The sequence below is a fragment of the Cyprinus carpio genome, unplaced genomic scaffold, assembly GCF_018340385.1.
Source record: "Cyprinus carpio isolate SPL01 unplaced genomic scaffold, ASM1834038v1 S000006747, whole genome shotgun sequence".
Taxonomy (NCBI): domain Eukaryota; kingdom Metazoa; phylum Chordata; class Actinopteri; order Cypriniformes; family Cyprinidae; genus Cyprinus; species Cyprinus carpio.
Window position 1 is genome coordinate 658,156 of NW_024879346.1, and position 25,686 is coordinate 683,841.

General features: G+C 37.6%; 1 protein-coding gene and 1 pseudogene across 1 annotated transcript; one reads left to right on the plus strand and one right to left on the minus strand.

Annotated features, from left to right (window-relative positions):
* The first annotated feature begins 818 nt into the window (after positions 1-818).
* LOC109103771 (uncharacterized protein C18orf19 homolog A-like) lies at positions 819-16,006 on the plus strand. Its single transcript, XM_042755780.1, has 5 exons — positions 819-1,041; positions 1,142-1,167; positions 1,927-2,300; positions 14,386-14,497; positions 14,882-16,006. The coding sequence occupies exons 3-5, from the start codon at positions 1,954-1,956 to the stop codon at positions 15,146-15,148; spliced, it is 726 nt and encodes a 241-aa protein (XP_042611714.1). The 5' UTR covers positions 819-1,041; positions 1,142-1,167; positions 1,927-1,953; the 3' UTR covers positions 15,149-16,006.
* Positions 16,007-19,201: 3,195 nt separating this feature from the next.
* LOC109103770 lies at positions 19,202-22,158 on the minus strand (annotated as a pseudogene).
* Positions 22,159-25,686: the final 3,528 nt, after the last annotated feature.

The following is a 25,686-nucleotide window of genomic DNA, read 5'->3' on the forward strand; positions in this document are numbered from 1 at the left end:
GGTAGAGATAAAAATAAAAGAGAACAAGTAGATAGAACAGAAACAGAATAGAGAGATGTAGTGTTAGAGGGCCAAGTAGATGGAGGACAAGTGTCTTTAGCTGTTTGTTGGTTATCAAATCCTTTTAAATTAAACTTAATAGGTTAATGGATAATGTAGCCTATTAAAGTCATTATATTTACATGTTTGGATTACTGCAGCGCAGGTATCGCTCAAAGTCGATTATATTTACATGTTTACATTATTTACATGTGTAAAAAAAAATAAAACACTAATTTATCCATACACCATTTCTATACTAAATATAATTTTAATTACTATATTGTGCTGTATTGTAATTGTTGTAAAGAGTGTGTGGTATCAAGAGTATAAATGAAGCCTGTCTCTAGTGTTTACTCTTCAATACTTTGCTTGTATTAAGTGCGTTGTTCTAAAAACGAGTAAATATTATAACGTTACTGGAATAAGGAGGGTAACGTTAATTGTGCCTTTAGCACATCGAGACACAACGTTTGGCGAAATGGGTTCATATTTAGTAAACTCTCAGGAAGCAATAACTAGAATAAGATGTTTTTTTTTTTTATGGTTAACAACACCTAAATAGAAAATATTCTTTTTTTTCTTTTTTTTTTTTTTGTCGTTTGCAATACGTCTGGGGCTAGTATGCTTCGCTATACGGAAGTGATGCAAACGGAAATACGTGCGTGTAGTCCGTTTCATCATCAGCGCGACTGTACTCCATTTCCCACAAGGCATTGCGCGCGGTCACCATGCGTGATGTCGCTGTGCTCGGGCGTCTCTGAATGACAGAAAGGACGTGAATAAACGCGTGTGTGTGTGTTTTAGGGAGATCACATCACTCCTGTATGTAGCTGTGCACATGTCTCGTGGTGCTTTGTGTGTTTAGACACAGGACGGGCTCAACTTTGATCAGTTTAGCAGGTCAGTCAGTAGACATCCTTAGCAAAGCTAGCTGACTCACGTTTGGTGACTACCATAACACTCCACAAGTAAACATTTTAAAGACGATTGTTTTAGGAGGTCGGTCTGTGATTTCTCCCCCGTAAAGCTTCTTTGTAAACGTGACTGAGCATGTGCAGCTGATTTATTTGATTGTTTTTTCTTTCTGCACTGTTTTCAGCTGCTGAAACCGATGGGATATTGAAGGTAGGAATAATAATTCACGTCAGCTGATAAATGATACACAGGATTTATTATAGATCTACAGGTTTTGCCTGTTGTAACAACCAAAGAATAAGTGAAATCACAAGCTTCAAATAAAATCAGGCTTTTTAACACATTGTCTTGATTAAATCAATATTAATATACATTATAAATGTGCTTCTAATATCAGTATTGGTACCAATAATTTAGAGTTACCGCTATTTTGATTATTCCTTTATTATTAACAACAAATTATCAGATCCTGTAACCAGTTTGAGTGAAATTAGAATTGAAACTCTACAGAATTCACAATTGTAAGTCTTCAATGCCAGCAGCACTTGAGCTAACATGAACTATTACTCTTGAAAATGAAAATTTATATTAAATTAAACTGATTCAAAGAGCATTTTGAGCTTCAATAGAAATACTTTATTTTTTCTATAAATACCGCCAGTGCATTTTATTTCATTTAATGTTGTTTCTCTTTTTAAAAAATACTTTCATCAAATATAAATGTATTATATTGTAGTATTATAGTGTTCTTTTTTTTTTTTACTGTTTTTAAATTCCTTAAAACATTTTTGGGTTTAAATATCGATAATAAATAAAAACGATAATTAAATAGTCTGAATGTGGTCTCATACTACTGACATCTGCTTATATCTCATAGAGGGTTTTCTTCACTGTCGTGCATGATCTTGTCGTCTTTACTTTGCTCGTCAGGTCTCTGTCAGACTGTGGTCTTGTTTTCTCTGCTGGCAGACCGGTGGGAGCAGAAGCTAGTTTGGGATGCAGCGGTTAGTGTGTGCGAGAGTCTTCCGGCAGACTGCTGTCCTGCTGCAGACCAGTCCTCCGTCCCGCAGCCGTCCCGCACAGATGCTGGCTCCCGCGGCCCACAGCTGCTGGAAACGCCTGAGCTCCAGCCCGCGATGGTTGTGCTCCCAGAGAAACACCGGCAGAGATCATCCGGGAAACCCTGCTCCGGCGCAGGAGGATCCGGACCCTCTGCAGGACAAATCCATTGGCCTCATTCAGAGATTCAAGAAAACCTTTAAGCAGTACGGCAAGGTCGTGATCCCTGTGCACCTGCTGACCTCTACAGTGTGGTTCGGCACTTTTTACTACGCTGCAATGAAGTAAGTAGACGATGGATCACAACTGTGTCAATTTAAATCAAAATAATAATTGTCATTCGAAGACCACTGAGTGAATCATGTTGTGATGAATGCTATCGGTTATTTAAGTAAGGGATAAAGTACATCCAGCCGTTTGTTATCGCAGAATAACCCTCGACAGGGTGATACAAGACCCCGACCCGAAGTGGCTACTTGCCACATATGTACATAATAAGACCCAAAATATTGATTTTAGTTGAAATATTTGAACACAAGCTTCCGTGAAGACTGCAGTAGCTAACAAGCGGCAAGTTCAAACTAGACGGACATTTAAGAGTTACGGTAGACAACATTTCACCACATAAATAATCAAGGCGATAGAAGATATTGATTTAAAGGAGCCATGTGTAATTTCTGGCAAAAAAATCAAGTCATACTCCACATTCCATACCAAATGGGGGCAGTATGCCTCAATAAAGTGAATTGGTCTACTCTAGAGTAACAAACGAGAAACGGCATAGTCTCTATGCTCCGCCCCTACCTTCACAACACCCTAGAGCCATAGCCGAAGCCTAAAGGGAGTTTTGCCTCCAGAGGAACGTTGGGTGATGTCAAGTGATTTTGAAACATGACATCTTCAAGCTACTCCCCTTCACCTTTACCAGTGAATATGTTCATATTCGTTTTTGTTCATATTACATTTTGAGTTGTATATACACATTATTTGTATCGATATTTTTTTTTTATATTTAAATAATTTGCCACTGATGATTCAAACGCCAGTTTTGCGCAGTACAGTGTTGTTTCTCAGATCACAAATGCAGACAAATGGTTTTATGTTTACGCAGCGTGATACGCAACGCCTAAAAACACAGTATAAGTCATTATAATCAGTAATTATGTCCCCACTGGATGCAACAAATGTCTCGTTTGTAATGGGTTTTATTGGTTTTGTCTCGTCTAGTGATGTCCGGATCGAGAATGAATCTTTCTATTTAACCGGATCTTCTAAGTGAACCGATCGTACCAGTTCACCAAATCTATCTGAATTGGTTGAAACGGTTCGCGTCTCCAGTACGCACTAAATCACAAGTTACTTAATTTATTCAGTTTATAAACGTGCCTGACGTGAAATAAACCAATATCCCGAGTTATTCAGTTACTCCTAACAGTACATTGACTGAACTGCTAAAAGAAAGCGATGATGGGATGTGCACGAGCAGAGCAGCCGAGTTATTCAGTTACTCCTAACAGTACATTGACTGAACTATGTTAAAGTGATACTCCACCGTTTTTTTCATATTAATCTATGTTATTCCCTTAACTAAGACAAGTTGATACATACCTCTTTCGTAACAGTGCGTGCACTAAATCGCTCTGGCGCGCGGCGAAACTTTGTTAGCACTTAGCTTAGCCCAGTTCATTCAATAGGGGCCAAGCAGAGAAGCTACCAAACACCTCCACGTTTTCCCTATTTAAATACAGTTACTCGAGTAGTGTACCTCGACCTAGGACGGTGACACAAAACAAAACGTTGCGCTTTTCTAAGCGTGTAAAAATGGATAACTATATTGTATGGCGGAATAACATAGCAAGTGCTCGGGAGCACTTTGACTTGGCGCAGTAATATCTTCACATGGGGAGCGGGGGCGGTGAGAGGACTTTCCACGAGTGAAGATATTACTGCGCCAAGTCAAAGTACACTACTCGAGTAACTGTATTTAATATAGGGAAAACGTGGAGGTGTTTGGTAGCTTCTCTGCTTGGCCCCTATTGAATGAACTGGCTAAGCTAAGTGCTAACAAAGTTTCGCCGCACGCCAGAGCGATTTAGTGCACGCACTGAGACGAGAGAGGAATGTATCAACTCGTCTTAGTTAAGGGAATAACATAGTTTAATATGGAAAAAACGGGTGGAGTATCCCTTTAAGGGGCGTAATATTTTCGTCACACGCTTGAGGTATTCAGCCAATCACAACGCACTGGATAGCTGGCCAATCAGAGCACACCTCGCTTTTTCAGAACAATTAGCTTTGTAAAAATCAACGTGTTTCAGAAAGACGGAGCATAGAGGAGAAACATTAATGTACATTATATGGAAAATAATGTGTTTTTTGAACCGTCTAACTGCATAACCACATTGCATTACACCAAATACACAAAATAATGTTATTTTTAGCAGCATCATATGACTCTTTAAAATCTTACCAGTTTGTTAGTTATCCTATAAACCATTACAGCGTACAAAACAATCATCACAAAATGGCAGGAAGCTGCCGTTTTAACAGGCGGTAAGGAAGTCGACCGGAAGTTGAAGTCGGCGCGCGTGCCGCCATCTTGTAGTAGAACTTCACCTGCTGTTAGCATCCCATTGACTCCCATTCATTTTGGCGTCACTTTGACAGCGAATAACTTTATATCTGAGGCGTTTAAAGACTCCATTTGTCCATTATTTATTTCTAAAGATAACACGACAATGTATAAAGGGCTCCATTACCTTCTATGTTACATTATGGCCCCGTAGAAACAGTTTTTGTAAAAATAGGGCTAACGATTGCGTCATAACCACTCGACTCTCTGTCGCACAGTTAGAGAAATTACCGTACAGACAGGAGGAGAAGCTCGCAGGCAATCGGGGAGGAGACGTCAAGAGATATGGCGTACTGGCGTTACATTTTAAAATACTATACAAAATATTTAATCAGAATACTTACTCCTGCTCACTCACGCCAAAGAACTCCCCGCTCAAGCTCGCCGTCTCTGCAAGATTAACGATGGCAGTTCGCACGCACAGCTACTAGAAGATTTACATCTGTCAGACAGGTTGCTGACGTCATCAAGCTTAGTTTGAGTCTGCGCGTCAGAAACGGAAGTGCTAAAAATCGCTAAAAATGGGCTTCACTTGTCTCAATTCAGTTCCAATTGGGTCGCTGTGTCCATTTCTTTTACTGTCTATGGTTTTTATGAACAAGAGAGCGATGTCCGCGATACCGGGATGACATAATTAAATAATTGAACACATAATATTGAATTGAGTTTTTAGTATTTTATTAACTAACCAAACACAAAGCTTACATGGAGAAAAAAACTGTTCCTAGAAGAGTGTAGCGCTCAACCTGGATGAGCCGGAGTTAACAGCTGGTTGTTATCAAAGGATAAGAAAACCTCGGAATGTCGCGACTGACCAATCAGAATTAAGTATTCCACATAGCCGTGTAATAACAACTGATAATAATTAGCGCTTGGAAAATAAATCGATGCAATGAATCGATTCTGAAATTTTCAGAATGCATCGCGATTCTTTCTCAAGCCGATTCTGAGTGTAGTTTTGAGCAGCAGATGGCACTGCATGCTTTAGAAACAGCCATACTGTGCTCGTTTCCAATCCTTACACACACTTGAACCTAAAATAATCATTCATAAAATTAGAAAAGATAGAAGCGAATTACTAGGACGTTCACTCATTAATCTTGTGTCATAAAAGCATTCTGAGCCGAGGTGAAATTACAGATTCAGCCGAACGCACAAGTGCTCTTCTTTATGAGAACTTGAGTGTGTGGATAAAAGCTAGAGTTGAGCGCAATCTGCTGTTAAAATCAATGCTCAGAATCGATTCCAGAGAGAATCACAATGCATTCAGAAGATCTCAGAATCGATTCTGCATCGATATCGTGTGCCACAATTTTGTGATTATCGATATGGCTATAAAATTTATAAAATTTTTAGTTCCAAATAAAAAAAAATATTACAAATACTTAATAAAAACAATATTATTATAATACATTATACCAAGGGTCGGCAACATTTTCGGCATGACATAACATCTAAAATTTGTCTGGTTAACCACAGTGCCAACAACCATCAACCCCCATATAATTATATGAATTAAAAAAAAAAAAATAGGCCTACTTGATTTTCATGCTAATTAGGGCTGTGACTGTGGCAGATTTTTACCACCGCGGTGGTAATGGACCAACTACCGCCGGTGGCACGGTTGTGATATACATATATAATTAATATTAATTATATAATTTATATATATATATATATATAGAATATATATATATATATATATATATATATATATATATATATATATATATATAATATTTGAAACACAAATAATAATAAATGAGGCTCAATCATTTAACAAACGTGCATGTTTATTTTAGCACTTCCATCAGTGAATACGCAGCCTGCAAAATACTAAAATAAATATCAAAGAAATAATAGTTAAACAAGAAAGTAGCCTACATAAGAAAGTTAAATGCACCCTGTCTACAGGACGCGAGTTGCGCGACACGACAAAATAACTTACTATATAACTCATTATACTCATTAACAGTCAGTGATGCTACATTGTATGTGGCATGACACATAGCAAATCCCCGACAGTAAACTGCCTCGTCCTATTTATGAGGCACTGACATGGAGTTCAAATGTCCTATGTAGACACTAGACAAACCTGTTGCAACGCGGTGTCACGTCCGGTGTAGATACAGTTCACCTAAAAAAGCCTCCTCCGTTTAGGAAGGTGCTTGCGCAGTCAGCAGAGGCTCGCGAAGTGTCCTGTGTCCAAAGTATAAATCCCACTTTAAGCGGGAGTATTAACTCCTCGTCTGCCTGCGCTTCTCTTTGAACTAGGAATCGTGGCCCATTTCTTGTTAACATCTTTCATTTATCGCTGTCTTGTTCCTATTTGGCCAGTTTGGAGAAAGTCTCACCAAACCTGACCAGCCAGGCGTTTGTGATCACGGGAACTTGAAGACACTTGTACAAACACGGAAGGGTGACATGAATGGAGATAGCACCCAGAACGGCAATGTATTATTGGTTTCCTAACAAGGTCCATCGCCCAACACAAAATCAATTAGCTGAATGCATAAACTGTAGTTTCCTGCGCTCAAACCTGCCAATCTAAAGCAAATGCTGTTGTATGGTGTTTGATGTAATTTTGTAAACTACCATAGACTTATAGTCTTAAGTAAAACATTCAATTTTCAGCTATTACTGTTATTACACTTGTATATAAAGCAAGTGTGCGTAGAGTGTGTGACGTCAAGTGTACTAACGTGGCAGTAGACAACGGCGACCATCACAGCCCTAATGCAAATAGTTTCTGAGGATTTTACTTTTCAAAAGTTTCTTGAATAACAGATGTGACCATTACTGAACACCACTGTATATATATGTGTGTGTGTGTGTGTGTGTGTGTGTGTGTGTGTGTGTGTGATATATATGTGTGTGTGTGTGTGTATGTGTGACAAGGCCAATGCTTTAAAACCGTTCAATCACCATTCTACATTAATGTGCTGCTGATGCACGCACATACACACCACTCACACACAGAGATCTGAGATCGCGCTGAGCAAAAAGAAACATTCAGAAGCTCATAAACTTGTCAGCGCTTCCATGCGACTTTTATTAATCGATACTGAATCGCTACATTATATTTCTCAGCAACAAGGGGGTTAAAATCGCTGTTTTTTTAAAGAGCAGGTCATATGGTATTTTAAAGTGTCCTAATATTGTATTGGAGTCCCCTACATCAGGTTTAAATGCATCTAAGGTCAGAAAAATTGTAATTTCTCAGAATATACAGTTAATATTAGAGTCATTTGCCAATGATTACGAAATGATTCGTTTCAAGCAAGTTTGCAGCAAGCCCCTCCCTTCCTCAAGCCTACTCTGCTCTGATTGGTCAGCTGGCCAAACCTGTTGTGATTGGCACAGAGATTGAGTCCTTGAGCCAGTTAGCCAGCGCTACCATTGACAAAGCACCTTTACATAAAACAATAATATAATCAATCCGTTCTTATAATGACATAAAATACAAAAACACTTATGCAAGCGAATCGTGCCCCACAGCTAAAGTTTAGCTGCTAAACTGTGAACACTAGGTGGATACGTTTAGCCGAGTGCTAACGTGACTAACTGATTAAACAATACAGTTTGTAAACCAAAATATGTCTACTGTAATGTTTTAAGAACGACAGACAAAAGACGCTTACTAACTACTTTTAATCAGAACGCAGAAACAGTTGTATCACAGGAGCACAGACAAACTCACTCATCTCTCCGCATTAACCCTGGAACTGCCAGTGCAGCACAATAAACAGCAGTTTCACAATTATTATAAAGTCTGTGTGCTACACTACATTCTTTATTATTAAACAAAGTAATTAGAACAACGTCAGTCTACAATAATCAACCATATTCTTAGGTTCACTGCGAATTTTTAGAACTACTTCAGTAAGACAGTAATATCGTGCTTTACCTGGAAACCTAAAGCTGCACTTTCTTAGGTTCACTGCGAATTTTTAGAAATTCTTATGTTTTGAGGTATTAATTGAAAATGTACACAAAACGTATCAATCGTACTACTTACAGGTTGTGGTTCGAAGAGCTTGTTAGTCCAAATTAAGAAGATTAGAAGCCAACGAAGATAAAAGCCCAGATTAGAGAAGCACTTCTTGATAAAATGACAAGCACACAACAAAAGGCTCGAATTGTATTTCTGTGGTATCCTTGAACACCGCGTCTTCTCAACATGATGTAAACGCACTAATAGCAAAAGTGTTTTTGGGCAGGTCAGACTCTGTTCTGCGGGCAGGTGGGGATTATGCAAATGTGTTACCCAGTGACGTATACCGGTAACAGGCAAAAGATTTGAAAATGTAACGACTCGTAAAGGCGACTCTGAGTTGACTCTGTCTTTTTATTTTGAGAGACAATATCTTTATTGTAGCTTTTTTTTTTATTAACTTTTTTGATTGTTTTTTTTTTTGGGTATATACATTATAAACGGCAAAAGAGAGATTTTTCAAAAACCCATATGACCTGCTCTTTAAGTAACTAAACTCAGATTCATTGTTTGTAGAGAGAGACACAGACGCAGACAATTTACACATCTGCTCTCTCACATCTCTCTCTCTCGTCTCTCTCTCTCTCCCCTCTCTCTCTCTCTCTCTCTTCTCTCTCTTCTCTCATCTCTTCTCTTCTCTCTCTCTCTCTCTCTCTCTCTCTCTCTCTCTCTCTCTCTTTCTCTCTAAAAGTGGCAATATTTGAGAAAAACAAATTGAATAGTTTTTTATACTGGGTATATATGTTTTTTTTTTTTAATTTTTTTCATAAAACGTAGCGTTAATAGACTTATTAAATGATTTGCAGCTTCACCTTACCTTGCCCTCTTTAACGTTAAACTGACGCTTCACACTCTGCTTCTGTCAACAGTAAACCCCGCCTACTTTGATTTGATTGGCCATCTCAGTCATTGACATTGATAAGCGCTGTTAGACCACAGAGGCTTTGATCTGAAGCGCCTGGTATGTGCAGCGTTCGCGTGTGCATCCGTTGACTAGCGCAAGTTCATTCTCACACTTTAATAGTATTTATAGCTCCTGTATAACAGGCTGTGTGACTTTAAAATTAAATTAAATTAAATTTATGCATTTAGCAGATGCTTTTATCCAAAGTGACTTACAGTGCATTCAGGCTATCAATTTTTACCTATCATATGTTCCCCGGGAATCGAACCCCCAACCTTGCGCTTGTTAACGCAATGCTCTACCACTTGAGCTACAGGAGCACTTTAAGAAGTTATTACCTCAAAATGTATGTCAGTATGCAGTTTTCCCTATTGCTCGCGTGCCAGCGATAATCCCTCTGCGTCCCACTGTTGGCACGCGTGCCGTAGGTTGACGACCACTGCACTATGCTATTATATTATAATATACTGTTGTAATAATTTTACTGTAAATTCAAATGTATTTCAAATATTTAAGAAAAATAATACAATATTATTGCAATTATTATATATTATATATTTTTATATTTAATCAAAATAAAAAGTATAATAAAATTAATCTGAGTTTGAACATTTGCTGAATTTAAATCAACACTTTTTTTGCACTATTTATCTGCTTCTTAATATCAGCCTGACTGATGCAGTATATCGGTCTGTTACTGAAGATATTTCAGACTGGTTGATTAAAGTAAAAGAAATAAAAACTAAATAAATAAAATGCCAATGTCCTATGAGAAGCGCAACATAAAGTTGTAGGTTCTGACAAAACAAACCAATGAATAAGGGCTAGCTGTGAGATTTTTGTAGGAGATTCGTGTTGATCTGTTAAGCAGGTGTGTGTTGGGGGGGGGGGGGGGTTGTTAGGTAGGTACTAGGTAATTTTCTTTTTGCTCAGTCATTGTATGTGTATGGCGCGCGGTGGATTGAGGTAAATGACACACTGGAATGTTTACTCTGCATTACATCTGGCTGAATGTGGGTCACCATTGTCTAGACGTTTGAGAAATGTGGGAGGTGGTAATGGATGCTTGAGAATTGGCTGTTTCACTCAGCATGAGCTCACTCTGCAGAGAAGACAAGACCAGAGTTATCAGTTTGTCTTCACAGCCTTTAGTTCATATGTGACCCTGGAGCACAAAACCAGTCTTAAGTCTCTGGGGTATATTTGTAGTTGGACCACAATATGTGGCAATAGACAAAAAAACTTGTTTTGGGTCAAAATTATTGATTTTTCTTTTATGCCAAAAATCATTAGGATATTAAGTAAAGATCATGTTCCATGAAGATATTTTGTTATATCAAAACTTTATTTTTGATTAGTAATATGGATTGTTAAGAATTCATTTGGACATCTTTAAAGGTGATTTTCTCAGTATTTTGATTTTTTGCACCCTCAGATTCCAGATTTTCAAATAGTTGTATCTCACCCAAATATTGTCCAATCCTAATAAACCATACATCAATGGAAAGTTTATTTATTCAGCATTTAGATGATGTATAAATCTCAATTTAGAAAAATTGACACTTAAGACCTGTTTTGTGGTCCAGGGTCACATATTAAAGATGCCCATTTGATTCTTAAATAAGTATTACATTTCAGTAGATTTTTCAATTGTTTTTGAAAACAAGAAGTGTTTATATATATATAATATATATATATATATATATATATATATATATATATATATATATATATATATATATATATATATATATACACACAGGTGCATCTCAGTAAATTAGAATGTCTGGAAAAGTTCATTTATTTCAGTAATTCGACTCAAATTGTGAAATTCATGTATTAAATAAATGCATCTCAGTAAGACGGAAGTAGTTTAGATAAGTCTTTGGTTCTTTTAATTGTAATGATTTTGGCTCACATTTAACAAAAACCCACCAATTCACTCAACATCTCAACAAATTAGAATATGGTGACATGCCAATCAGCTAATCAACTCAAAACACCTGCAAAGGTTTCCTGAGCCTTCAAAATGGTCTCTCAGTTTGGTTCACTAGACCACACAATCATGGGGAAGACTGCTGATCTGACAGTTGTCCAGAAGACAATCATTGACACACTTCACAAAGAGGATAAGCCACAAACATTCATCGCCAAAGAAGCTGGCTGTTCACAGAGTGCTGTATCCAAGCGTGTTAACAGAAAGTTGAGTGGGAAGGAAAAAGTGTGGAAGAAAAAAGATGCACAACCAACCGAGAGAACCGTAGCCTTATGAGGATTGTCAAGCAAAACTCAATTCAAGAATTTGAGTGAACTTCACAAGGAATGGACTGAGGCTGGGGTCAAGGCATCAAGAGCCACCCACACACAGACATGTCAAGGAATTTGGCTACAGTTGTCGTATTCCTCTTGTTAAAGCCACTCCTGAACCACAGACAACGTCAGAGGCGTCTTACCTGGGCTAAGAGAAGAAGAACTGGACTGTTGCCCAGTGGCCCAAAGTCCTCTTTTCAGATGAGAGCAAGTTTTGTATTTCATTTGGAAACCAAGGTCCTAGAGTCTGGAGGAAAGGTGGAGAGAAGCTCATAGCCCAAGTTGCATGAAGTCCAGAGTTAAGTTTCCACAGTCTGTGAAGATTTGGGGTGCAATGGCATCTGCTGGTGTTGGTCCATTGTGTTTTTTGAAAACCAAAGTCACTGCACCCGTTTACCAAGAAATTTTGGAGCACTTCATGCTTCCTTCTGCTGACCAGCTTTTTGTTGGTGTGCTTGACTGGCCAGCAAACTCACCAGACCTGAACCCCAGAGAGAATCAAGAGGAAAATGAGAAACAAGAGACCAAAAAATGCAGATGAGCTGAAGGCCACTGTCAAGTATTGAGTAAATAAACATATTTTCCAGAAGGCCAATAATTCACTAAAAATGTTTTTTTTTTATTGGTCTTATGAAGTATTCTAATTTGTTGAGATGAGTGAATTGGTGGGGTTTTGTTAAATGTGAGCCGAAATCATCACAATTAAAAGAACCAAAGACTTTAACTACTTCAGTCTGTGTGCACTGAATTTATTTTATACACGAGTTTCACAATTTGAATTGAATTACTGAAATAAATTAACTTTTCCAAGACATTATAATTTATTGAGATGCGTGTGTGTGTATGTGTATGTGTATGTGTATATAGATATATATATATATATATATATATATATATATATATATATATATATATATACACACACATACACATACACATACACATATACATATATATACACATACAGTACAGGTCAAAAGTTTGGAAACATTACTATTTTTAATGTTTTTGAAAGAAGTCTCTTTTGCTCATCAATCCTGCATTTATTTGATCACAAAATACAGAAAAAAAACAGTAATATTGTGAAATATTATTACAACTTAAAATAATAGTTTTCTATTTGAATATACTTTAAAAAAATAATTTATTCCTGTGATGCAAAGCTGAATTTTCAGCATCATTACTCCAGCCTTCAGTGTCACATGTAACATCCAGTCTATCACATGATCATTTAGAAATCATTCTAATATTTTGATTTTTTATGAGTGTTGGAAACAGTTCTGCTGTCTAATATATTTGATGAATAAAAGGTTAAAAAGAACTGCATTTATTCAAAAAAAAAAAAATTCTAATAATATATATTCTAATAATATATTTTCTTTACTATCACTTTTTTTATCAATTTAACACATCCTTTGCTGAATAAAAAGTATTGATTTTATTTTAAAAAAAAAAAAATTTAAAAAAAATGACTGACCCCAAATTACTGACCAGTAGTGTATATTGTTATTACAAAATATTTATATTTTAAAAACATATATATATTTTTTTCTTTTTTTTCTTTTTATTCATCAAAGTATCCTAAAAAAGTATCACATGTTCTGAAAAAATATTAAGCAGCAGAACTGTTTCCAACTTTGATAATGAATCATCATATTAGAATGATTTCTAAAGGATCATGTGATAATGATCCTAAAAATTCAGCTTTGCATCACAGAAATAAATGATAATTTAAAGTATAATAAATTTAAAAACAATTATTTTAAATGTAATATTATATATCACAATATTACACTGGAAAAAAAAACAAAAACCTAAATAAATGCAGGCTTGATGAGCAGAAGAAACTTCTTTCAAAAACATTAAAAATAGTAATTTTCCAAACTTTTTGACCTGTACTGTATGTGTATGTATGTATATATATATATATATATATATATATATATATATATATATATATATATATAACACATATAACACACACACACATACAGTGGTGTGAAAAAGTGTTGGGCCCCTTCCTGATTTTTTTTTTTTTTTTGTATGTATACAGACACACACACACACATATATATATAAAGTTCGAGCCTTACAATTACTAATTGGAAAATAAATATAACCTAAAACTAAACTAAAATGGAAATAAAAATAAATTAAACCTAAATAGTAATATTTAGAAAAAGTAATAATAAAAATGACAAAAAACAAAAGTTACAATGTAAATACAAAAGCTCAAAAAATTCTAAAATAATTACAAATGAATAAAGACTATAATAGTATAAATAATACTAAAAAAATACACTGCTCGGTAACCAAATTGCAGAAATTACTACCAAATCACTGCTACTTATTATTATTATTGCTATTATATTTGTATATACAGTGGAAGTCAATGGCCACCAAAAGTTGTTTACCAACATGTGAATAAATAACAACGTAATGTTCATATATGAATAACTGCCCCTTAAGAAAGTGAAGGCTTTTATGTGAAATGTCTTTCTGTGCTTATTGTCTTGTTTTGGTCTGCAGAGGAGTGAATTTGGTACCCTTTCTGGAGTATGTTGGGTTTCCTGACAAGGTGGTGAAACTCCTGGAGAATTCCCAGAGCGGCTACGCACTGACCGCTTATGCCATGTATAAGGTGGGTGAACTGCTTTGTGTTTTAGTGAATTAATTCTATAAAATAATTGACTAATGTGTTCATTTTCTGATTTACAAATGAGAAAAAAATAAACTTCTATAGAAATTAAATTTAGTGATTTACTGTAGGTTCAGTTTTCCAAAAGAATTTGCAAGAAATTGAATAAATAGAGACAGCATCTACACAGCAGCTCATCTCAAATCATTTCATTACAATGTCATTGACATTTTGAAGTGTAAAGAACATTTTAATAATCAGAAGGACTCTTTTGTGCAATGGGAATGTCCAGTGAATGTTCAAAGTTCTTCATGGAACCATAGATTTCAATAAAGAAGCTTTATTTGTACGAGTGTGACATTGGTTCAATGTTCTCTGCTCTCCTGAATCGCCACACCTGCGCGCTACACGGTGACTCTCGGAGGAACGTCGCTGTCCGTGAAGTACCTGAGGAAGCACGGATACATGTCCACCCCTCCACCCGTGAAGGAATACCTGCAGGAGAAGATGGAGGAGACCAAAGAGAGGATCTCTGGGAAAATGGAGGAGACCAAGGATCGTATATCCGGGAGGATGGAGGAAACCAAAGACAAGTTCACAGAAAAACTTCAAGAAACCAAAGACAAAGTGTCTTTCCGAAAGAAAAAGGAATAGGTTTATAGACTTACTCCCCCCATAATTTCATGAAGATTCATATTATTTAATAATAATAATAATAATAATAATGCACTTAAGGAAACAACATTTCTTATGCATATATAAAGTAGTGTAATGTAGCCTGTAAGCTCTACACTTACTGTTCACAAAATATGCTATACTATCACAAGTGAGATTATGGTTCATAAATTGAACATAGTTTCTAGATATAAAATATCACAGTCTGCTGAAAGCCGTTGGACTCTACTTGAAGTGTTTTTTAACGGACGAGAGTGTGTTTTCTAAGAGAACGGCAGGTGTAATGTGTCCAGTATCGTATATGTAATAATTAGTTGAGTTTACCACATAACACTGGCTCTTATTTAAATGAAGGGTTCTAAGCAGCACAGACTTGTCACATACGGTACTGAGAATAAAATCTTAAATTTATTGTAACTTGGTATTACGCAAAAGCTGAAATTGTACGTTAAGATGTAAACCAGCTTATGTTGTTGTTTAAAATACTGAAAAAACATTATACAGAAAAATTTACAAATAGTGCTGACATTCATTCTGCAAATCAGCAACAGCCTTTGTGTCTTGTTTCCAATTCAGTACACTCCTGCCATATTCATGTGTTTCACTTATGCGAGCTCATCTTCAGCTGTCAATGTCTGTGGAGTGTCACATTTCTCAAGTCCTGTTTTTCTTTAATTTTGCATAGTGACTAATGAAGGTTAATAATTGAACTGATTATCAGGCTGCCGACGCACTTGGGCTGTTTGGGTCTGATGGGATTTTGAGGCCTTTTATTATCTGTTGACGGATCTTCCACTTGGCTGTCACCAATAACAATAAAAAAGATATTATTTGAAATGTTTTGAAAGTTTTTTTTTTTTTTAATATGCATATTGGATATGTTTCTTAAATGCAAGTTTTTGAAGTGTTTTGTTTTTATCTTGGCCTTATACTGACACTTTTCAGCGTAGATGCTCGAAGTTTATTAACTATTGCCATTTCATACCAGAGCTGTTTAATAATACTCAAATGGTTTTTAGATTCGGTTCGATAACTAAGCACAACATAATGACAAACACAAAGCACAAAAAACTCATTCTCTGGTTCTTTTCCTCAACTTTAATTGCTCTCTCTAGCCATTTGATGACAGCGAAAGAACAAGCGTGGAATCGTTTCATGAGGGACTACAACAGTATCTTTTTTTGCCTTGTATTTATTTATTTTATTTTATTTTTTTCATTTGGTTTTTAAGTCACCTTTTTCCTGTAAAAGTATTGCAATTAACAGACCTCAAACTGAAAACCGCTGACGTCACAATTAAATAGAACAATAGAAATCAAATAAAAAGGCGTAAGGACAGCAGCGTTCCTCGCGCACTGAACTGTTTCTTCTTGTAAAAAACAACAACAAAAGAAAGTTTGTAGTCCACGATTGTAGTCCTGTGACGTGATCTCGCTCAATGCCAATGGAGAACGTTGATGTGGATTGGCGGGAAATTCCAGTTCCATGGAACGGGACGCTGAAGTCACTCACCCACACAAGTCTTCAGTCACGCGCTCGCGGATCCGTGTTTCTGGAGAGGAGCCTCGGAATCACTGCTATGCAGAGGAAAATGACAACGTGAACATGCAGTAAGGATCAGCTATGGGCTGGATTTTCCTCATTTGATGCTCTGTTATATACCACACAACTCAATTATGTGCATAAAAACAACAGAATGTTAACCGATAAAGCCTCACCCTGAGCTATTTGATATGAACCCACGTGACTAAACCTTCTCCCCGGTCGGAGAAAAGGCCGCGTGGGAGCCCAAAAGTCGACAATCCGTTCCATTCGTTGCAATGACGTTATTATTCTGCGTGGTTATTACACAACAGCTAGCAGTCACAAAATCAACTTCAATAAATAAAATGACAAGCGCTGGCATTTATAATTCTTTCTCTGGAAGTTACAAAAGCAGCAGCTAGTTATCCTTTATATAGGCTAACTGCCTTATAATCAGAATATTTGTATCATCACATAACACATTTGCATTTACTGTATAGGAAAAAAAAATATATATATATATATATATATATAAGAAGTCTTTTTGTATTTCTGTGACCCTACTGTAGCATTTCTCTTTACTCTGTTTTACAAAAAAGACAAAGCACAATTGAAGGCATTCACAAAACTTGATGCCACCATGTTAAAGTTTTCTTTTTAATATTATCTATACATTATATTACAGTATTAACAATGCTTTCTTGTGGTTTTCTACCCATTGGGTAGGATATGTGCAATAATATATTCAAGTTATATACAGCACCGTACAAATAAACAGAGTCCGACTACTGAAAGAAGCACCATAGGAAGTGAGGCACAACAAAGGTGGGGACTTTTGAGTGCAAGTGGGTTTCTATGTCTGCTTAAACTTGACTGTTAGGCACCGAATATGCTCATGTAAATTGTAACATGCAAACCTCTCGGCTGCAAACGGAAAAAAAAATACATTTGGGTTCGTTTTCCTAGCACGACTATGACAGCGGAAATGCGCTAATGTTAACGAAGAAAACCAAAACAGAGCATGGACATCTATGTCTCGGTTGGTACGCAAATAGAAAGTAATAGGGAAGCGGACATAGGCCTACATAACGAACGGACAACAGCAGCAGCGGTAGCAGCGCATAGCAGCAGCAGCAGCAATACAGTACGAACTCAAACTGCGCGGGTCAGAATGAGTGACGGGAAGCCAAGGTTTCAGAGTCAAAGCGGATGGGCGATAGGAGAGTCTTGCTATTTAAGGGGAAAAAAGATCATATAAAAGCCTATTTTAGTGGGGGGGAGTGGCGTTCCCTCCCACTTCGACTAAATGTCCTCTCTCAAACTGGTCACTTGAATAAATAGCTAGTTAATAAAATAGGTTTTCTATGGGGACTATCTAGGGAAGGCCAAAGAGTGATGGTTTACAAAGCTCAGGGGCGATGAAAAACACAATCTGCATGTCTGAAAGCATTCCAAATGTGTGCCACGTGATTGAATACGACTTCAAATGAAGAAAAGAAAAAAGGGGGATGTACCTTGTTATGATTGGTACACGTTTCGTTTGAACTGATAAAAGAATAAATACTGATGACAAATAACAGATAGAAGTGTGTTCCTGTGCTGCCTCGGCATAAAACGGCATTCCAGGAGAGATAAAATATGAGATCCATATACGATCGTGAACTAAAGTATAGTATGGATAACTGGAATAAAACAATATGCATGCTTTTTTTAGTGTGAAAACAAATTGAGATATGACACACTCATTCTGAAGGAGACAGGATGTGCGTAAGACTACAGTTCCCATGATTCCCTTGCACTTGGACCCCATGACAATGCTGAAGTGACGTAAGTTTAAAGTGCTACTCGACAGGATGAAAGTGGCGTGTGTGTCGTGACTTCCATCTGCAGATATCCATGCCAGTATCTCTCACTTGGTCGGCGCGGAAAAAGTGATCATGAATCTGAATGGCTTGTTAAACCCCCTCTTTTTTTAAAGTAAGTGCCATGATGCAGTTCAGGTGTGGAGATTTTAGGCTGGATCAGAGTTCTACATCTCCATTTCAGGAAAACGAGAAATGCGAAACGTGAAAATGAAGGGAAAAAAAATACCAGGAACCATGTGGATTGACGTATGAAAAGTAACTAAGGGTAGGCGTTTCTACTCTTTAAAGAATAAGTGCAACATAAAGACATTGTTGTTGTTGTTGTGAGTCACATCCCCAAGATTTAAGATTTTTTCATGGCACTCAATTTGGATTTTGATTAGTTGTGAACAGTTTTTGTGCACGAGTCCTGGAAATGCACAAACAAATAGAAAATTTCTCAATCCTATGACCTATGTGGTCTCTCGCACGCAAACAATCTGTGCCAACACACGTGTTCTTTAAATACAGGAAAGCATAAACAAACAAAGAGATTTAGCCGAGGAGCCCAAAACATCCATACAAGGCCCCGAAGTTCTAGCAAAAAAAAAAAAAAAAGGCCCAAAAAATAAACTTTGTAAGCTTGGTTCCTCAATTTTCGATTTAAATTGTGCAAGGGAGTGTACTAAGAGTGAAGCCACTCCCCTTTAGGTCCAGGAGGAAGTACCAGAGAGCACAGGTGACGGCACACGCTCTCTACTGCCCTCTGCAGGTGTGTCCTAGTCACACGGGTTTGTCGCGCCGGCTATCCTTAACCTTGACGAACAGGGTTGTGCTTGCGCCAGGCTGGGCGGAGCCACTGGCTGTCCTCTGGGTTGGAGGGTGGTGTGTTATTGCTGTGCTGGTGCAGGAAGGAGGCGGAGCCTGGGTACGTCTGACCCATCACCTCGCTATAGGTGGGCGGCGGCCCCTCCACGTGCGAGTTCGAGGCACTCTTGCCAGAGTTGCTGCTCGGGGGCCGCGGGCCACCTCCGTGCACGTGTAAACGTCTATCAGGTCGCTGTCGAAAAATGGTCGGTTGGGGGGCGCGCGCGCACAGACGCACGGCTCAGCTCGAGCTGCTGCTCAGGGTCTCTGAGCTGCAGGGTACAGGGGCCCTTGTAGGGCGGCAGCTCCTCGCCGTCTGACAGGCAGATGGTGGGCGGCAAGTGGATGTCCTGCTGCAGGTATGGGTAGGTGGGCTGGAAGCGGCTGAATCGATCCCTTTGCATAAATGAAGGTGGGGTTGAAGCGCTCTCCGCTCCGTGGCCCATACATCACCTGAAACACAGAGAAGAAAACATTCATTATACCTTTAGAAATTAACTTAAAATTAACTTAAATAAAAAATGGAAACATGCAGCCAAACTAATTTATACCATTAGTTAATTATACAATCAATCAATATACAGTATTGTTCAAAAGTTTGTTTTTTTAATGTATTGAAAGAAGTGTCTTATGTGCCTTAAGGCTGCATTTATTTGACTGAAAATAAAAGTAAGAACAACAATATTCTGAAAGATTTTTTACAAAGATCAAAGCTTAATTTTCAGCACCATTACTCCAGTCTTCAGTGTCACATGATCCCTTCAGAAATCAGTATGAATGCTGATTTGCTGCTCCAGAAACATGATTATAATTATCAATGTCGAAAACAGCTATGCTGCTTCATATTTTTTGTGAAAACCATAATACATTGTTTCCTGGATACTTCAATAGAAAGTTTTATGCATCCTTGCTGAATAAAAGTTATAACCTTTGAACAGTAGTGTATATTTAGTAAACATTACATATAAGTAAATATGGCTCTTTATGACTTTGCACTGTTATATTGTTGTATATAATAAAAAGGATATATTTGTATTTATTTAGTGTAAATAGGGTCATTTCAGAGCATAAATGTTTAAAAATATTGATCGTCCATGAAAGGGTGAAATAAATATTGTTGTGTTCATGCTATTAGCTCTTAACTATGTTGCCCAGCCATAGACAAGAATTGAATAATTCACAGAAAAGTTGAATAATAGGTCATGTCAGTTAACTAACCTCAGTGGCTCCTTGTTGCGTCACCAAACTATCTGTTGGCCATGCACAGGCGTCCTATGATACAGAAAAGAAAGGCCAATGTGAGTCATGCATTAAGAACAAGACATAAATCAACTTCATCTCATGCATTAGAGTTGTGAATATTTGGGTAGAAAAATACAAATTCGCTTCAGGCATCCGAAAAGTTTATCTAAATGCGCATGCAGTAAATATGAGAATGCATTAATATCATGCATTATTAATTCAACACCGCTGGTTAGTCTTGTACAGCTGTAGAAACTGCGCTATTCTCTAAATTTATGAGCTTGTTTCTGAATTTAAGAGCTTGCTTGGTTCCTTTCATGCTCTGCATCTGTTCCTAAATCACATCTTCATCTCCTTCATATCTTTTTATGACTCTCTCTCTCTCTCTCGTTCTGGGAGGTGAAATGGACTGCAGTCTAGACGAGCATGTCTCGCTCTCAACTACAGGACGTAAATCAACATAAAGAATAACCAGGGATATAAGAACTACATATTTCCAAAATCAACTAGTCTGTGGGTTACCTAAATGACTAGTTAGACTTCTGTGTGAATAGGTTGGTTTAGCGTCAAGCCCACTATCAGACATGTTTCTTAATGAAATATGGATAACTCTAACCTTTTATAGCACAACATTATCATAGTCCACACACACAAAACAGAGATCCCTGGATTATAATGCATTATAAAAAACATTAAAGGCACAAGTCAACCTCACTAAAGGAGCCAGTGGACCATCCTGACCCATCCCTAGTGACTAGCTACATAATGCATTTGTGCAGGTGTACCAACACAATGACCCTGAAGCTGGCCCATATGAACACGGTCACAAAGTCACACACATGGTGATCAAACAAAAGAACAGGAACTCTACACCCACTCAGAGTGCACACAGACAGGACACACATGGTGACTGGAGAATCAAACACACACACACACACACACACTCTTACCGGCTGCATGCCCTCCTCTCGTTGACGGGCCTGGCTGTGGCGTGTGAGGAAGGCCCAGGCCGATAGCCGATAGTGATTCAGCAAAACAGATGATTACAACTACCATTACAGTCATCACCACAATTATGATTATTATCTGAACAAACTCCAGTTCAGCTGCAAGACAAGAAAACAGAGAGAAAATCATTAGCATATTTCACACATTCGCAGAGCTGCAGAACTTACAGCATTTTTATATTTTCAATCTATTTTCCCTATGCAAAACTCACTGTAAGGGTTTCTTTATTGCATGTTTTATTATCCGCCAGCTGAAAATCATAAGCTTGATTGCTTAAAAAGATGAATACCACATCTAACCTCAAAAAATGCACATAGTTTGACCAGATATCATTCATGTTTGCAGCATAAACAGTACAAGTATTAAGCATTCACTTTTAGGGGTTACATTTATTAAAAATAGAGATTGCTGTTAATGATTTATGAGCTTTCAGGAACATCAGAGAGGAGGTGTAAAGCTAGACAGTTGCTTATGAATACAAGTAATGATATGGCAAGCACATCATGTTCTTAGTTTCTTACCACCAGGGGGCAGTAACGTGAAACACAGCGGGGAGTATTGAGATTGACAGAACAAAATCAAGACTAATCCACAAAAATGTGATAACATGACATTTCAAATCGCGTTTCTGACCTACATCAAGTCAAAGAATGGAGACAAAAGAGAAATAAGAGAGTTTGGGGGTCATTTTTTATTATTAATGTGAGCACAGCTCAATACGTCTGCTAGGCCACAGCTCTGATTTCATAAACTGATTATGGGTAGACCTCACTCAGTCAAAAGAAGGAATTCATTTTTTTTATGTTCTACTCAGCATTGTTTTAGTGATTCTTCTCTAGCAATTGTGGAAAAATGATCAGACATGTTGTTCCAAACAGGGTAGACCTCTCGTTCAACCCTTGAACACAGATGGGCCCAGTCAAAACATACTTGTTCTCCAGTCACATGAAAACCATGTAGAAATATGCCAAACATACATTCAGAGAAATCTTTTTATCCCTGCTGCCCCACTGACTGAGTAACCCAGACAATTCCATCTGACACGTGAAGGTTTATTATGAGACAATGGAAAAACTGCTGCAAAGCTGCGACACTGAAGTAAACACCGTCAGCTGTCTAACACAATCTACACTGATGTTAAGGGTAATCATTGTCAAACATACGGCTATGACATCAGCAACACACAGTGGACTTGGAAAAAAGATCTGAATGAAATGGGTGCTTTTCCCAGAAGCTACAAATTTAAATTCATCCTCTTTAAAGTCCAAATGCATGTTATATATCTTATTTTGAACACTTCATTTTATTTATACATTTTTTTTTAAATTGAACTCATAGAGTTTCACTAAAATTTCATAACGGGATCTTCTGGTGAAAACATCTCTCTGGTAATGTATGCTGGACTTCTCCCATCATTCAGTCCACTTGATCCTGCCCCTGCATGCTTATCTGCCTCCACTTTTGAGTGCAACGTCCACCTCTCTCAATCCATTCACCATCCAATGCATTAAACCAAGTCCTCGCTCTGCATTGTTTTTCTTTTTTGATAATCCTTAACACTCAGATAAACATCACAATATAGAAGAAAAGATCTGTCACTACTTCTAGTAGTTCCTCATTGCGACTTTTAGTAAAGTTAATCCAGCGGTTCTCAATTCCAGTCCTCACTCCTCCCTGCTCTGCACATTTTGTATGTTTCTCTTATTGCTTCAGACGTTTGTTCTATTCGAACATAGTGCCCTGCAAAGTGGACATCACAGGATATTCCACCACGATTCCAGTTCAAGGCGAACATATTATGTTCCATTTCAAAGTGCATTGAAGTGTGCGAGACGTGAATTTAAATTGGTATTTATTTACAGATGTATATGATGTCACATTTGTCCATGTGTGAATATGTTGTGCAGTGCAAATTCGTGAATGAATATTTCAAAGTGACGTAACCTTCAACAGATATCCCCTGCTCAGGGAGTAGGGAGCAATGAACACTGTGTATGGACCATGTCAATGGGAAACACAGTTCATGCACGGAGCTCAATTCTAACGAGCCTAATTATCTGAATCAGGTGTGTTAACAAAGAGAGACATACAAAATATGCAGAGCTGGGGGGGGGGCACGAGGACTGGAATTGAGAAACCGCTGAGTTAATCAGTCAACCTCAATACCTAGTCAACCATCCTGACTCATCTCTACTGAAAACCAGTTTTGTCAAGCTAGTAGTTTTCTTTAGGTGAACCATCTCAAACTTTAGTTTCTGACCTTTCCATCATGGCACTTTCTCTTTACAGAACAAGGCCCGTACCCGGGATGCAGTTGGGCCATGTAGTGACACTGGTTATATAAACTGCGATGGCACTGGCTCTTTGCCACGGCTCCACTGGAGAGGAGTGCTTGCAAGACAAAGGCCCCATCTGTTAAGGGCTTGGAGAGGAGAGGACCAGAGACCAGACACATCCCAGGAGTTAACCCAGCACAGGAGATAAAACGGCCCTAACCAGATTACGGCCTGGACTAACTCCAAGAAACAGACAACTGGTGGTAGCTTGAGGGGGATGGGGTGGGGTGAACATGTAGCTGACACATCTCCACCCCCCAAGACACTAGGGCTGTAATCTCAGCCAACCTAGCATAGCAGGCACTGCTCTAGCACCATTCCTTCATCCAGGACTGCCACTGCTGCTTTAACACACTGTAACAGTTTTCTCTAAGCTGCCAGGCTAATCTTATCAGAGCATTCTCACTCTGTCCTCCTTAAAAATGACCTGTTCTGACCCAAACAAGAGATGATGGCATCTAATGCAGTAAAAATGGACTGTAGTCAGTAGGGTTGTGCTGATAGACGATAGTATTGTTATCGAGTGTGTATCGAACGATATTCAGCGATATCACCTGTGGCTGATCCCTTTGACGATATCACAATGATTTTTTATTATTATTATCAGGCTAGTAATACTATCTAATTAATATTAGACCTTATTTGGTCCATCATATTTCTTTTTTCTGTTTTTACAGTGTTGCGTGTTATAACCAATCACACATGATTCTGTTGAGCTTATGAATGCATGAAATGCACTGAAACACCAGAGTTTTTGTTGTCGAGTGCACGCTCGCTGACTGAATTCTGCTCTCTCGTGGAATTATTTCATCAGAGACAACAAACTACAGATGTACGTGCGATGTAAGTATAACAGATTTATTTATCATACAGTATAGATATCTTCACTGATTATAACATATGTTTATGGCATAAACTCAAACTAGACTGAAGTCAGCTATGATGTTCTTTGATCATGTAAATATTCTTTGCTCATTTTCTGTAGCTGCTGTTTGAATGAGGAAATGTAAGCATTATAATTAGTAACTTATAATGTATTGATTAAATTGTGATCATGTTAAATACACATTCAGTCATATCAAAAATATTTTATGACATGACAACTGATATGCTACTTTTCTAAAAAGATAAAAATGTGTGTCTGCTTTTAGCCCTACTCTGGTTCACTGGTGGAGCTGGTTCACTCTCCGGGTTATGAAACTAATTATATAAATAATTAAATAAATTAGCATGTAATAATATTGTGTATCTGCCATCTCACAGGCTGACGATAGGATGATATAACCATGGAGCATATAGCACAAACACTAGTAGTCAGGGGGGGCTTGAATGAAAAGGCTGTGAGGGTACAGGTGTACAGTCCATTCAACAGGTTGTATGGTCTTGTCTAATTTTCTCAACTGATCCTCATTAATTTTTTTTTTTTTTTTTTTTTTTTGGAAAGACACCTTTTTAATGTTTTGCCAGCTAAACAATCACCACCTGTACCTATACCAACTCTACATCCTTCTCTCAACAGATGTAATTTGTCAAATTAAATATGCTCCCTAACCTTACTAGGATCCATTAAAAGTAGGAGTGTAATCAGGTGGTGTCTGGTCTTGATTTGTTTTATCTAAATTAGATACTATTCAGATACCAATGAAACTGGAATTCAATGGTGTGACTTCATTGCGAGTCATCAGCTGTTTCATCA

Bases quoted from the DNA above. Each gene is read 5' to 3' on its own strand.
- LOC109103771 (XM_042755780.1), top strand. From the start codon at position 1,954: ATGCAGCGGTTAGTGTGTGCGAGAGTCTTCCGGCAGACTGCTGTCCTG. The intron at 2,301-14,385 runs GTAAGTAGACGA...TTTGGTCTGCAG, and splicing joins TTTTACTACGCTGCAATGAA to AGGAGTGAATTTGGTACCCT. The intron at 14,498-14,881 runs GTGGGTGAACTG...CTGCTCTCCTGA, and splicing joins CCGCTTATGCCATGTATAAG to ATCGCCACACCTGCGCGCTA.